This window comes from Hippocampus bargibanti, linkage group LG18 (assembly GCF_051943395.1).
Source record: "Hippocampus bargibanti isolate YZ-2025 linkage group LG18, ASM5194339v1, whole genome shotgun sequence".
NCBI lineage: Eukaryota > Metazoa > Chordata > Actinopteri > Syngnathiformes > Syngnathidae > Hippocampus > Hippocampus bargibanti.
Genome location: NC_142751.1, coordinates 5,972,991 through 5,985,076, shown reverse-complemented (window position 1 = coordinate 5,985,076; position 12,086 = coordinate 5,972,991). Strand labels below are relative to the sequence as shown.

At 39.5% G+C, this 12,086-nt stretch overlaps 1 protein-coding gene across 8 annotated transcripts in view; it reads left to right on the top strand.

The window, feature by feature from the left end:
• The window catches only part of vav2 (vav guanine nucleotide exchange factor 2), a 159,258-nt gene that overhangs the window by 118,776 nt on the left and 28,396 nt on the right, over positions 1 to 12,086 (top strand). For 6 of the 8 annotated variants that reach the window (XM_089020351.1, XM_089020354.1, XM_089020350.1 and 3 more), the window contains exons 4-7: positions 2,563 to 2,631; positions 8,806 to 8,911; positions 9,979 to 9,993; positions 11,329 to 11,427. In XM_089020351.1, coding sequence (XP_088876477.1) covers positions 2,563 to 2,631; positions 8,806 to 8,911; positions 9,979 to 9,993; positions 11,329 to 11,427 — 289 coding nt within the window. The remainder of the gene's footprint in view (positions 1 to 2,562; positions 2,632 to 8,805; positions 8,912 to 9,978; positions 9,994 to 11,328; positions 11,428 to 12,086) is intronic. The other 2 variants (XM_089020352.1, XM_089020355.1) reach the window with 1 other exon arrangement.

Below are 12,086 nucleotides of genomic sequence, written 5' to 3'. Positions count from 1 at the left end.
AACATGTGTGGTTTTGGAACTTTTCCTCGTGCGGGAGAACATGCACACACAACTTGCACAGGGCCTCGGCAACGTCATAAAGAAGCATAGAGAAAAGTGAGTTTTGGGGAAGACAACCAGTTTACTTCTCTTCTAAAAAGGAGCACACGATGTGTCGACTTAAAAGGGAAAAAAAGCATGAAGCAACAACTCCAACAACCAGCCGCAAAGCCAATAATGGAAGCGAATAGCCAGGAGACAGGCTATTAGAGGAGATCTGATGAAATTATAAACATAGTTCAATTGCACCTTGTTGCACCATTTAGAAGAAATGAAAACGGCAGCATTGGAGAGTGCTTGGCTCCGCAAAACAACAGTGAGGTGATAGATGCAAGGGCACGGCCCCACAAACTACTATGTAATTAAATTTTGCCCTGTGGGACTCCATTAATAACTTATAATATAGTGTGCATTTCATTGGAGGGGGTCGTCAAATGTGGGTTGTTATTGCGCTCGGGAGGATGCGCCCTCTGCCGCGGCGTGGTGCTCATCACAGTAATGATGAGACTTGCATAAATCATGAGAAGTTTTTGTGTGTATTTTTACAATTCAAGCTTTTGGTCAAGTCAAACCGAATTTAGGTTGACTGAGCTCATCGTATAATTCTCACAAAGCCTGGTTTGATTAATCTTATGGTGATGAATGACAGTGATGGTACACTTGATCGTATGACCCCCCCCCCCTACCTCACCCCCTTTTTAACCCCTTCATACACCGATCACCTGGAACCTGATAACATGATAAAATGTCCACTGTGGTAACCACTCTCCCTGAAAGGGTTAACTCATTCACTGCCAGATAATGCACAAAAATGTGACCACTCTAGTGCAAGGGTTTTTGTCATTTTCACTCAAATTGCAGGATATTGAATTTTCTTAGAGAATTCCTAAATTATATGAGTCTTGAGTGGTATGAGCTTGAAATGAGTGCGGCTGTCCAAAATACAATGCAATACATACATATTGGTATATCCATCCATCCATCCATCCATTTTCCGTACCGCTTATTCCTCATTAATTGGTTTATACTGCATAGCGCTTTAACAACAGCTGAAGCTGTAACAAAGCTCTAACATGGAAAAATTGGCATATGCTGCCCCCTCGTGTAAGGGAAAAAACATCGCCAGAGGTCTTACCAGCGCTTTATCGGCACGCCCGAAAGAAAAAACAAAACCCGAACAAAATCGGGAATGGCCCTCCACGTCACATTTTTCAATTCCTGAATAAATTTGGGTCACGCAGCGAATGAGTTAATTTGAGAAAAAAATTAGTAATTTCACCATACACGTCCCCATAGAACAAGAACATTCTTGAGCTACAGTATATATACAATTGGACAAATCTACCAAATGAATCCTGAGTGTATATCATGGTAGAACAAAACACAGCAGGAGCCAAAAAAACTTCCAATAATTAATTCAGTTTAATTACCTTCTAAAGATGGAGGCATGTTTACCCAATAATAGCTGCAGTGATCCCCAGCTGTATAACCCCACGAAGAGGAAAATCAGCTTGCCTTTGTTCAATAGTAACAATTTGGGATTAAAAAACAACTGGATCATTCATGATGTAATTGTACGCTGAATCGCTTTCAACGATGTCATGGAGAGCATTGATTAACAAACATATGCTTATCGTTCATTTTGAAAGTTTGACAAATTGAAGCTACAAGAGCTTCTCGGGGAATATCTTAATGTTTTAAAGTCCTAAACATGAAAAAAGAAACATTTAGTTTCGATTGACTTAATTGTAAAAGTCAAACACAGATTGATGTGACTAATTTAGACCTTTTGAAATAACACTACTGTATATTTATTCAGCATTTTACTTTCACTAGGGTGGTTGACATTATAACCTGAATAATTGTAATAGTCTTGAATTACTCGTGACAGTCAGTTAATAGGTTCTCATTTGTAGCAATCAGTGCCAGTGGGAACAAAATTCAAAACTAACCAAGATGCAATCATGCACTTGGGAATGTTTGCGGAAAGCATGCGTCTGTCAGAGCCGAAATAAATTTGCTATGTTTAATGAGCTAATCACAAAGTCGTTAACTTTTATGTACCATCACTTTAGAGGAGTCGTTTTGTAGTCAGCGCGTCAACAGAGATGGTGACACGTATGATTTGCTGAACTGCTTTTATTGTTGGCTGAGTGGATTTCACAGAAACAATAGTTTACAACTCCTTAGGAGGAATCTCCTGGTGTCCTGTTGTTTTCGAGTGCCTTTGCAGGTCCTGGAAATGTCCAGAATACACCTATCCATCAGTCGAGAAAAATGATGCTTCTGCTATTCACATCCATTTCCAAGTTAGCTGTGGCAATGTGTTTTTTTATTTATCTGTCACAAGCGGTGGGCTGACACGTTTTGAAAATGACTCATGACATCTACTCCGAAATATATGATACACAGGGGTGTGACAATCATGCTTGAAAAGTGCCACAAACACTTTCTTGTTGTTGTTGTTTTTTTTTTTTGTGTATAAAGTGTATTTTAGCCTCTGACACTAAGTTTGTATTTCAGACCTTTTCCCACAGAAGACACAGCCTTGAATGAGGATGATGTGTACCGGAGCCTTGAGGAGCTGGCAGAGTAAGTTAACACTCGATCATTCCTGCACATGCACAGACAAATTTGTTGAATATATCCATCCATCCATTTTCCAAATTGCTTTATCCTCACGAGGGTCGTGGGTGTTGGGGGACGGGTTGCGGTTGGCTGGAGCCTATCTGGGCCGTCTTCGGGCAGTAGGTGGGAGACAGTCTGAACTGGTTGCCAGCCTATTAACGGGAACATAGAGGACGAACAACCAGTCATGCTCCACCTCACATCTAGGGACAAAAAGAGTATTCAATCAGCCTGGCTCCCATGATTTTGGAATGTGGAAGGAAACTGGAATACCCGAAGAAAACCCATGAGAGCATGCAAACATCACGCAGGAAAGCTCGTGTTGTAATCAAACCCTGCACCTCTGCAGTGTGAAGCCGACGTGCAAACCATACCGTATGACCACCGCATGCCCAACCCTTGCGGCCTAAATGCTGGTCAAATTCTAAATGCTTCCAGAGAATACAACTAATTTGTATTCATATTTTATGAGCAAACATCGTCAAACTGGTTTAAACTGACTTTATTATTAAGATGAATACTGACGAATGGAATGCAGCGATGTGCTATGTAATTCATTTTTTAGGCACCTTCAACCTCTAATGAAATGAACAATCTCACTTACACTCTGCCCGTTGTCATAGTGACACCAGCATTATTCTGTGGCATCCGGAGTGACTGCTTTTTATGATGTGGATATGTGGGATTTCCGGGTGTGAAAGTGAGACGTGTGGCCTGTTCCAATTTGACAATGTTTCCCATAATGACGACTCAAATTAATGGAGAATAATTAGTTACTCGCTGCAAGATAGGTGCCATTCATCATATGGCGATACTGGGAGGAGAGAGGCACAAAAGGAAATGGAAACATGCGAGGGGAAGATATACACGCACTGGATGTGTGAGTGTGACGCTCTACAGGAGCAAATGTGTGTTCTGTCTCTCGAGAAGACAAAAAAAGCGGCCAAGGCACAGTTAACGTGACACAAATCTGCATAGAGAGTGTGGAGTGAGAAATAGCAGTTAAACCTCAAGTGATATAAGTGAAGAAATACAAATATATAAAACTGTGGAAGGCCATTGTGGGGCTTAAGGCAATATATATATATATATATATATATATATATATATATATATATATATATATATATATATATATATATATATATATATATATAGAAAATGAGTAAATACAAAATGACAGGATGGTGCAAAGCCAGATGTGAATCTACTTCAGTTTCAATGAAAAGTACACAGAAACAACAAAAACATCTCTCCCATGGTCGCTTCAGAGTCATGTAAACTTATCAAAAGGAAGTGAATACAGTATATTTTTCGCATTTCAGTGACATGTGAACTGTGGTCACACACGAAAGATGTGGTATGTTTGGACCTAATTATGCAGCTCTGCTTTGTGGATGCTCGTGACCTTTTCGGAAGACCGTGTACGCATTCTGTTTCATCAATGAGCGCACACATAAGTGATTTATCAGAACACACTAAGACACACACACAGAGAACACACTAAGACATGTATGGCACACGAGCCATGCTTTTTGTAACCCTGCATTCAAAGACATTTTAATTTGTCTGAAATATTGCAGCATGGTTTAAAATAAATACATGACTAAACTGTAAAAAATAAGATAGAAGATAATGATGCTCTTTCTGTGTAATAATCATCCATTTCCCTGACATAATACTCCTCAAGAGCCTTTAAAGGAGAAAACATGACAACTCCAGGCATATGGCATCATTAAATGAAAACAGCTTGCACGTAATATTGTCGTAGAAACTCAGTGGCATCATTTACCTCAATGTTAAGATGAAGAATGATGACAGATCGAGCAGATTGTGTTGTAATTAAACAAAGCAAGGGAAACAAACTTTTTCAAACGAATTAGATTTGCTCTTCACAGCCAAGTTTGATTGTAGACCTCCAGGTAATTGAACGGTTGCTCAATGTTTTGTTTTCCACGCCATCAATGAATTTTCAGATAAAGGACATGAGAGATATATTTCATCGGCAGTGTCGCCTCCAGTTTATTCTTAACTCATTTACATGTTTAGAAGAGGTTTCAAATAAAATGTCAGAAACAATTGTGTCAAGTGAAAATTGGGCCAACAGGTTATGAGGGAAACCTCACAAATACAGTCAATGTCAGTTATTACATTTAATAGTAGATTTGTCGAGAAAAATCCGGACCATGCTTATTCCTCTTATTTTTGTGATATCAACTCTTCAAATTGCTGGACGCACAGCTACTTTGGAATGACTCCATTCTGGATTTGACAAAGCATGAAATGGGGCTGTGTTTGGCACAGTCAACAATGGAGTTTCTTTACGTCAAAAATTGCATTTAGATTTCCACTGAAGCAAACATAACCCCTTTGTGTTTTGTACATGTATGTGTAAGGCATTATTTTAACTGTTACTATCACTGTGATGTTATCAGGGTGTAGGATCCTCTGGCATTTGTGCTCTTTGATATTCATTGAACGCATAAGCTCCACAACAGTCGAGGGATGATGGATGATGTAACACTGTACAAAATAGAGCCCCGTCCCCAATAAAAAGAACCCAACGTAAACATTCAAGGTAAAATGAGTTGTCAAATAATTTGAGTACATGGATTAGAAATAAAAAATGATTGGGGATGATGTTTTTTTCCTGCCCTGGGTACACACTTTATGGGTGTCCGCCTTCATGAAAATGTATTCATGCTCTGCGTGACAGACAGTAAGAAGCCACCCCCCATGGTGAAAAGACCAACTTCAAAAAAAATCTTTCCAAATTGTGAAATAAACGTAGATCAGCTCCTTGGTGTGCTTCTATTTTCAAGTTGATCCAGGGAATGCACGATAGCGTGGTGGTTGACTGTGTAGTTAGTGCCCTGTTTATTTTCCATCATCAACTATTGCCACCATAAAAAAAATTATATATATATATATATATATATAATTTTTACAGTAAAGTCTCGTTATATCGATATTCAAGGGAGTCCGAAAAAATATCGATATAACCGGGACTATCGATATATCCGACCCTGTTCGCATGTAATTTTCTCCGTGCGTGCATAGAAGTAGTATCAATATAACCGGGACTATCGATATATCCGATATCGATATAATGAGACTTTACTGTATATATATATATATATATATATATATATATATATATATATATATATATATATATATATATATATGTGTGTGTGTCGACTGTTGCCAGCGTTCCTTATTCCTAATTCCTTACCATGTCCCATATAGGGTGGCAACTGCCGTCTGTCTACTTTTCAAAAGCACTTTAAAAAGTGAAAAAAAAAAAGCCAGAAACAGCTGGAGTGTCTCATGATGTTTTTTTAAACAAACCAAACTTGGAAAAATGTGCTGTCTAAGATGCCCAAATCGCTACTGTGGTTCTTTCTAATGTTGCGTCTTTTAATAGGCCAAAATCATGCTAATATATTTGAAAGAGAAAATTCATTTTGAGCTATAAACAATTGGTTATTCATTATTGAGTGAAATGTTATTCAATAATTATATTTCATATTCAGAAATGTTTGATTATTCAGTTGCTTTTCCAGTTGAAATCCTACCTACCAAAATATTTTTTTTCAATGCAGACCTGCCTCCTATTGAAAATCTGTATTTTTTTACTCTCAGGGGAATTTTTCTCAGTAACAATGATATTGGTGAGTCATGATCGCATCCCCACATCAGGAAATGCTAACTGTGCTATTGAAGCCAATGAGGTACTTTGCTGATTGCGTGCAAACTCCCTGGACACCGCTGTCACTGTGACACTGGCTTGTCACAGTGGTAATCAGAAAGAAAATGTAACCTAATTCATGAGTGCTCATGTTTTCATTCCTTTCCTGTGCCTTACTGATGCACTGTGATGCATACAAATGCTCATGCATATCTCAGTGTCATCAAATGCAGCAAGCGCATGCATACATGCATGCAGCGTGTTTGGAATGATAGCTGTGTGTGAAAATTGTTCTCAGTGAAAATTGCATTTGACATGTATCACAAGTTTGCGCGTCTCCATACAACATAGATTCGAATCAGCTCTCGGGAGGAGTGTATTAACAATTTATGTTGACATTATTTTTCCCCACTTAAACATAAGTGAGAGGAGGTCGCCATCAACAGAACAGTTGACATAAAATGTCAAACCAATACAACACATACAATAAGACATAACCATGCAATAGACATTGTTGGTTTAAGCAGTGATAGAAGAAAGGGGAGAAAATCAAACTGTCCTTTCACCAACGGAACAACCACGGCATATTAAAAACGTGCACACGTCTGTTACAAGCTCAGTTTGAAAGCAAACAAGAAGTTGCAGCGTTCTTTGACTAAAATAGATTGGCTTCTCCGTCCCATGTAAGTCTGCTTCAATTCCAAGCCGTGAATTTGAGTTTCAAATACCCATCGGTGCTGTGTGCTGACACTCCTTCCTTTCTCATCATCGGCTTTACAAGTCATCTTTCCATCCAGGCAAACTGTCCAACAGCAAGGTTAGCTGGTATTCAAGAAGATTGTTTGGGGGAATTGGAGATTTGGAGACCTCTGACGAAAACTTAAGAGATCCTACTATATACCTGCAGTATTTATAGCTCTTATGTTAGTACTTGGGGTCAACTGTCCAGAGCAATGGAGAGTGTGGAAAAGAGGTGAAGAGCCGTGTCCAGGCAGGCTGGAACGGCTGGAGAAAAATGTCAGGTGTGATGTGTGATCGAAGTGTTTTAGCTAGGATTAAAGAAAAAGTGTATAAAACGGTTTTGAAACCAGCCATGATGTTTGGACTGGAAACAGTGCCACTGAAGAAAAGACAGGAAGCAGAGCTGGAGGTGGCAGAGCTGAAGATGTTGAGGTTTTCTTTGGGAGTGACCAGGTTGGGTAGGATCTGGAATGAGTATATCAGAGGGACAACTCATATTAGAGGCTTTGGAGAGAAAGTCAGAGAGGCCAGACTGAGATGGTTTGGACATGTCCAGAGGAGAGAGACTGACAATATCGGAAGAAGGATGCTGAGCCTTGAACTGCCAGGCAGGAGACCGTGAGGAAGACCAAAGAGGAGGTTAATGGATTTTGTCAAAGATGACATGAAGGTAGCTGGTGTGAGAGAAGAGAATGCACAAAACCGGGTTAGATGGAGGACACTGATTCGCTGTGGTGACCCCTGAAGGGAAAAGCCGAAAGGAAAAGAAGAAGATTTATAGCTCCTATGTTAGAACTGAGGCGCTCAAGGACATCAGTCTAATTGCACACTTTTTGGACTACAAATACAATGTCTTGTCACTTTAAAATGGATCACTGATTTTATGGTTTACTGTTATCATATTTTTTTCTACCACTGATTTTTCTTCCATACTTATTTGTCATGTTCTTTTTTTAATGAGGATACAGCATTGTGTTCTACTGGAGTCAAGTTCCTTCTGTTTTCTACATACTTGGCCAATAAACACAATTCTAACTCTGAGTAAACATCAAAGATCTGCTCTGCTTCCCTGAACAGGACTTTTCTTTGATAATCCATTTATTATGAGATCTCATTTTCCTCTTGTTTCCTCGCACTGGCCCTCGACGTCACACAAGAGTCTCTGTGGATGGTGGTCTCATTCCAGAAAAGACATGGTCAAGACAGCCTTGGTGGCTTGTCGTCCTCCCACGCTTCCTTCTCAGTACTCAATAGCAGCTTAATTTCTTCAACAAAGCGAGTGGAAGCTCGTTATTTTGAGCGAACGAAAAAAAAAACTCAATTAAAAACTTCAAAAAGGCCCCAGTATGAGTGTGAAGACAAAGCGTAATATTGGATTTTAAATCAGTTTTATCATGTCTTTTTCACCTGTTTTCACATAGCCAGTAAAAGCAGGATGTATATTGCCCCCACTGCAACATAGAGAGCTTCTGCTCAACCTACCGTTTTTCCAATACACAGTGTATGTATAATGCCAATCACTCAATACATGTGTTTCTTCTTTGTCTTTGGCCCAATACTCTAGCACACTGAAAACTTTCATTCACTTCATATTGGCCGTGTGACTAAAAAACATGAGCCCAGTGTGCATTAAGACGAATGCAACCTTAATAAAGAGGTCCTGATAGGTCATTTATCCAACTTGTGTTGTTTTTATTTCAATCCAGCGAGCACGACCTGGGTGAGGATGACATCTACGACTGCGTCCCGTGTGAGGACGATGGCGATGATATCTATGAGGACATCATCAAGGTGGAAGTACGACAACCCATGGTGAGGGTTTGCTGCACCCTATCACAAATGTCTTTGAGCACAAGGTGGGGGACACCCTGTTTTGCTTGCCAGCCAATCGCAAGGCACACACATCCAAATATAAATGTACACATACTTACACCTGTCCAGAGCAATGGAGAGTGTGGAAAAGAGGTGAAGAAGTGTGTCCAGGTAGGCTGGAACGGCTGGAGAAAAATGTCAGGTGTGATGTGTGATCGAAGGGTTTTAGCTAGGATGAAATAAAAAGTGTATAAAACGGTGGTGAGCCAGGCATGAATGTTTTAGAATGTGGTAGTCAACCAAAGTACCCAGAGAAAATGCACGCAGTCATGGGGAGAACATGCAGACTCCACACAAGAAAGTCGGAGCCAGAATTGAACCGTGCATCTCTCCACTATGAGGCCGACATGCAAACCAGTCTCCCACCATAAGGCATGAACCCAAACCACATGGGATTGAGGGGAAATTATCAGTTGGCCTATCTTCATATTTTTTGTGAAACCATCAGAATCACGATGGTATCCTAATAAATAATATCACAATGGTAACCTAATAAATAAGATGCCACTTTTCATATACACTGACAACCTCACTCTTAATATATTGACTGAATAACCAAAAATTAAAACACATTCAAAGATGACGACTAAATCCTGTTTTTGAAGAAAACAATGCAAGTAAGTCAGAATCAGAATCATCTTTATTGGCCAAGTAGTACACACAAGGAATTTGTGTACACACAATGAATTTGTGGATAATACTAGTAGCGCTTCACAGAGACAGCCACAGGCGTCGGCACCATCTTGGCCAATTTAAACATTTAAGACTTTTAACAGTGTGTCACACAGAGAAATGCTTACTAATGAACTGTCAGAGCATTCCAAGTCCATGTGAGGAATACTGATAGTATTTTTGTAAATCTCTGGACAATTATACATAAAAAGGCAAAATTCGCGATACATGTTATCTGTATTGGTGTAAGTGATCCAAGTTCCTCCTGTGCCTTGTGATTCTTTTGCACGTGTTTTGATATCTGTGACCGATATTTTGCCTTTCTCATGCTGCAGATCAGATACATGCAGGTGAGTGCCGCTGTGCTTATGATCACTCCTGGCTTCAAAGTGAACCCATCACCCCCCATCCTCGCCCACAGACTCTATCATTACTATATTATAAAAAAAAAACAACACCAACAACAAAAGCGTCCCAAAAGGATGACTTGCCAATTAGTGTGTTAATCAGATGCACGGGGCAGCTGCCCCGTACCCATGGGAGCAAATGTGACATCAAGGGATGCCACAATACCTTATGCATGGTAGATAAGCATGCTCATATTATCTCAAAAATTGATTCGACCTTTTATTGCGCCTTCATAGCGGGTTTGAGAATATATATATATGATAGTTTTCGATGTTTTTGGTTGGGGAGATTGGCGGGTGTTTGGGTAATCATTTGCATGACATTTTATGAGAGAATGTGTGTACTCTTATCACTACGTGCTCAATGCATTTGATATGTTTACGCAGCTTAACAGCATGCATACTCAGTTTCTTGAGCCAGAAAGTGAGCGTCTTGCTCCTTTATTTCAGTCGTCTGAACAGCGCACAGTAAACAAATGTGACATCAGTTCGATTAAAAATGTTGAGTGAAACTCGAAACAGATTTAAAATATGAATTAGCGTATTGTCAACCAACAGAATAGTGTCCAGTGTCAAACAACAGACATAAATGCAGCGTTAAGTGTGACAATTACAAACAATGCATTTTGGCAATCCTTTTGCATGCTAATTAGCTTGTTCGAACTAATTTAGCGGCATCGCTCCGTTTATACACAGTGCTCCGAGCTAGCAAGTCTCAGGGACAACACTTGACAAAAACTTTCTCCGAAGTATACTTCTAAATACAATCAAACTTTCAGTCATTGCTTTCGAATGTGTGTACAACGAAGAAATGCAACACATGAGAACCAGTTAAAATGACCATAGGATGACGACTCGTCTGACAAAACATACCTCCGACCCATGCGCAATGCCATGTGGTTAACCCATAATGCATTGCGACTAATCGATGGATATTTCACATAACACAATTACCCTTTGGAATGTTTGGATGGAAAAACATGAAGTATGACGTTTCAATACAATAGGGACATGGTATGGTTCTACTTTAAAACTTTATTGAAACTTACTGTGGGCATAATACTATTTTAGATTATATTTTATACTGTATAATGTATTCCTTTTTAAATGTGTGATGTTGCAGTTGTGATTTGGGGGATCTTGCAGTTATGTTTTTTTTTTTAAACCACAGCACCCCCTGCCATGTTGCATGATCAGATCAGTTGGAGGTGGCTCTCAAACAGTCTTTTACTCACAGTAAACTTACTCTGACTTGTGATTTACTTCTGTGCATTCTAGAAAATGGGCATGACAGAAGATGACAAGAGGAATTGCTGCTTAGTCGAGATTCAAGAAACTGAGGCCAAGTATTACAAGACTCTAGAAGACATTGAGAAGGTAAGTGAGGACATTTTGTGTACCGATTTCCATATTTGTTCAGATTCTTTTTCTTTTTGGGCGGGTTCCTGTGCCTCTTCCTGGCCCCCGAAAATACCATCTCATGTCAGGAGCACAATTGTCACAGAAAGTGATAAATAATCCAATCCAACGCAATACAATACAATGAAATACATCTTGATTAATATCACAGTATCTGCAGCTGGAACAAGGAGCTTCATAAAACAGATAGCATGAAATAATATAATGAACACAACACATATCATAAAAACACAAACAGCCATGCAATTTTAACCACTTTTCCCTCATACATTTTGCTGTTTGGAGCAGTTCTAGATCAAAGAGGAAAGTGTCCTTTCACCAGTTGATCAAAGAGGTCATGCTCAAAATTTGCACGTCTGCTTCATGCTAACTTTGAAAGTAAACAAGTCGCTGTCCATTGGCACAAAATAAGAGATTGGTTCACATCTCCTGTTCCCTGTAAATACGCTTCAATTCAAAGCAGCAACTCTCAGTTCCAAATATACCTTTGCTCCCCTCATCATTTTCGGCTCCACAAGCCATCCCTCCAACCGCTCCAGTGCAGACAACAGTGCTGCCATCTCTGCTAATCTAAACAAGTCTGTGGAAAATGCCCATTACAATCACAAAAAAAACAC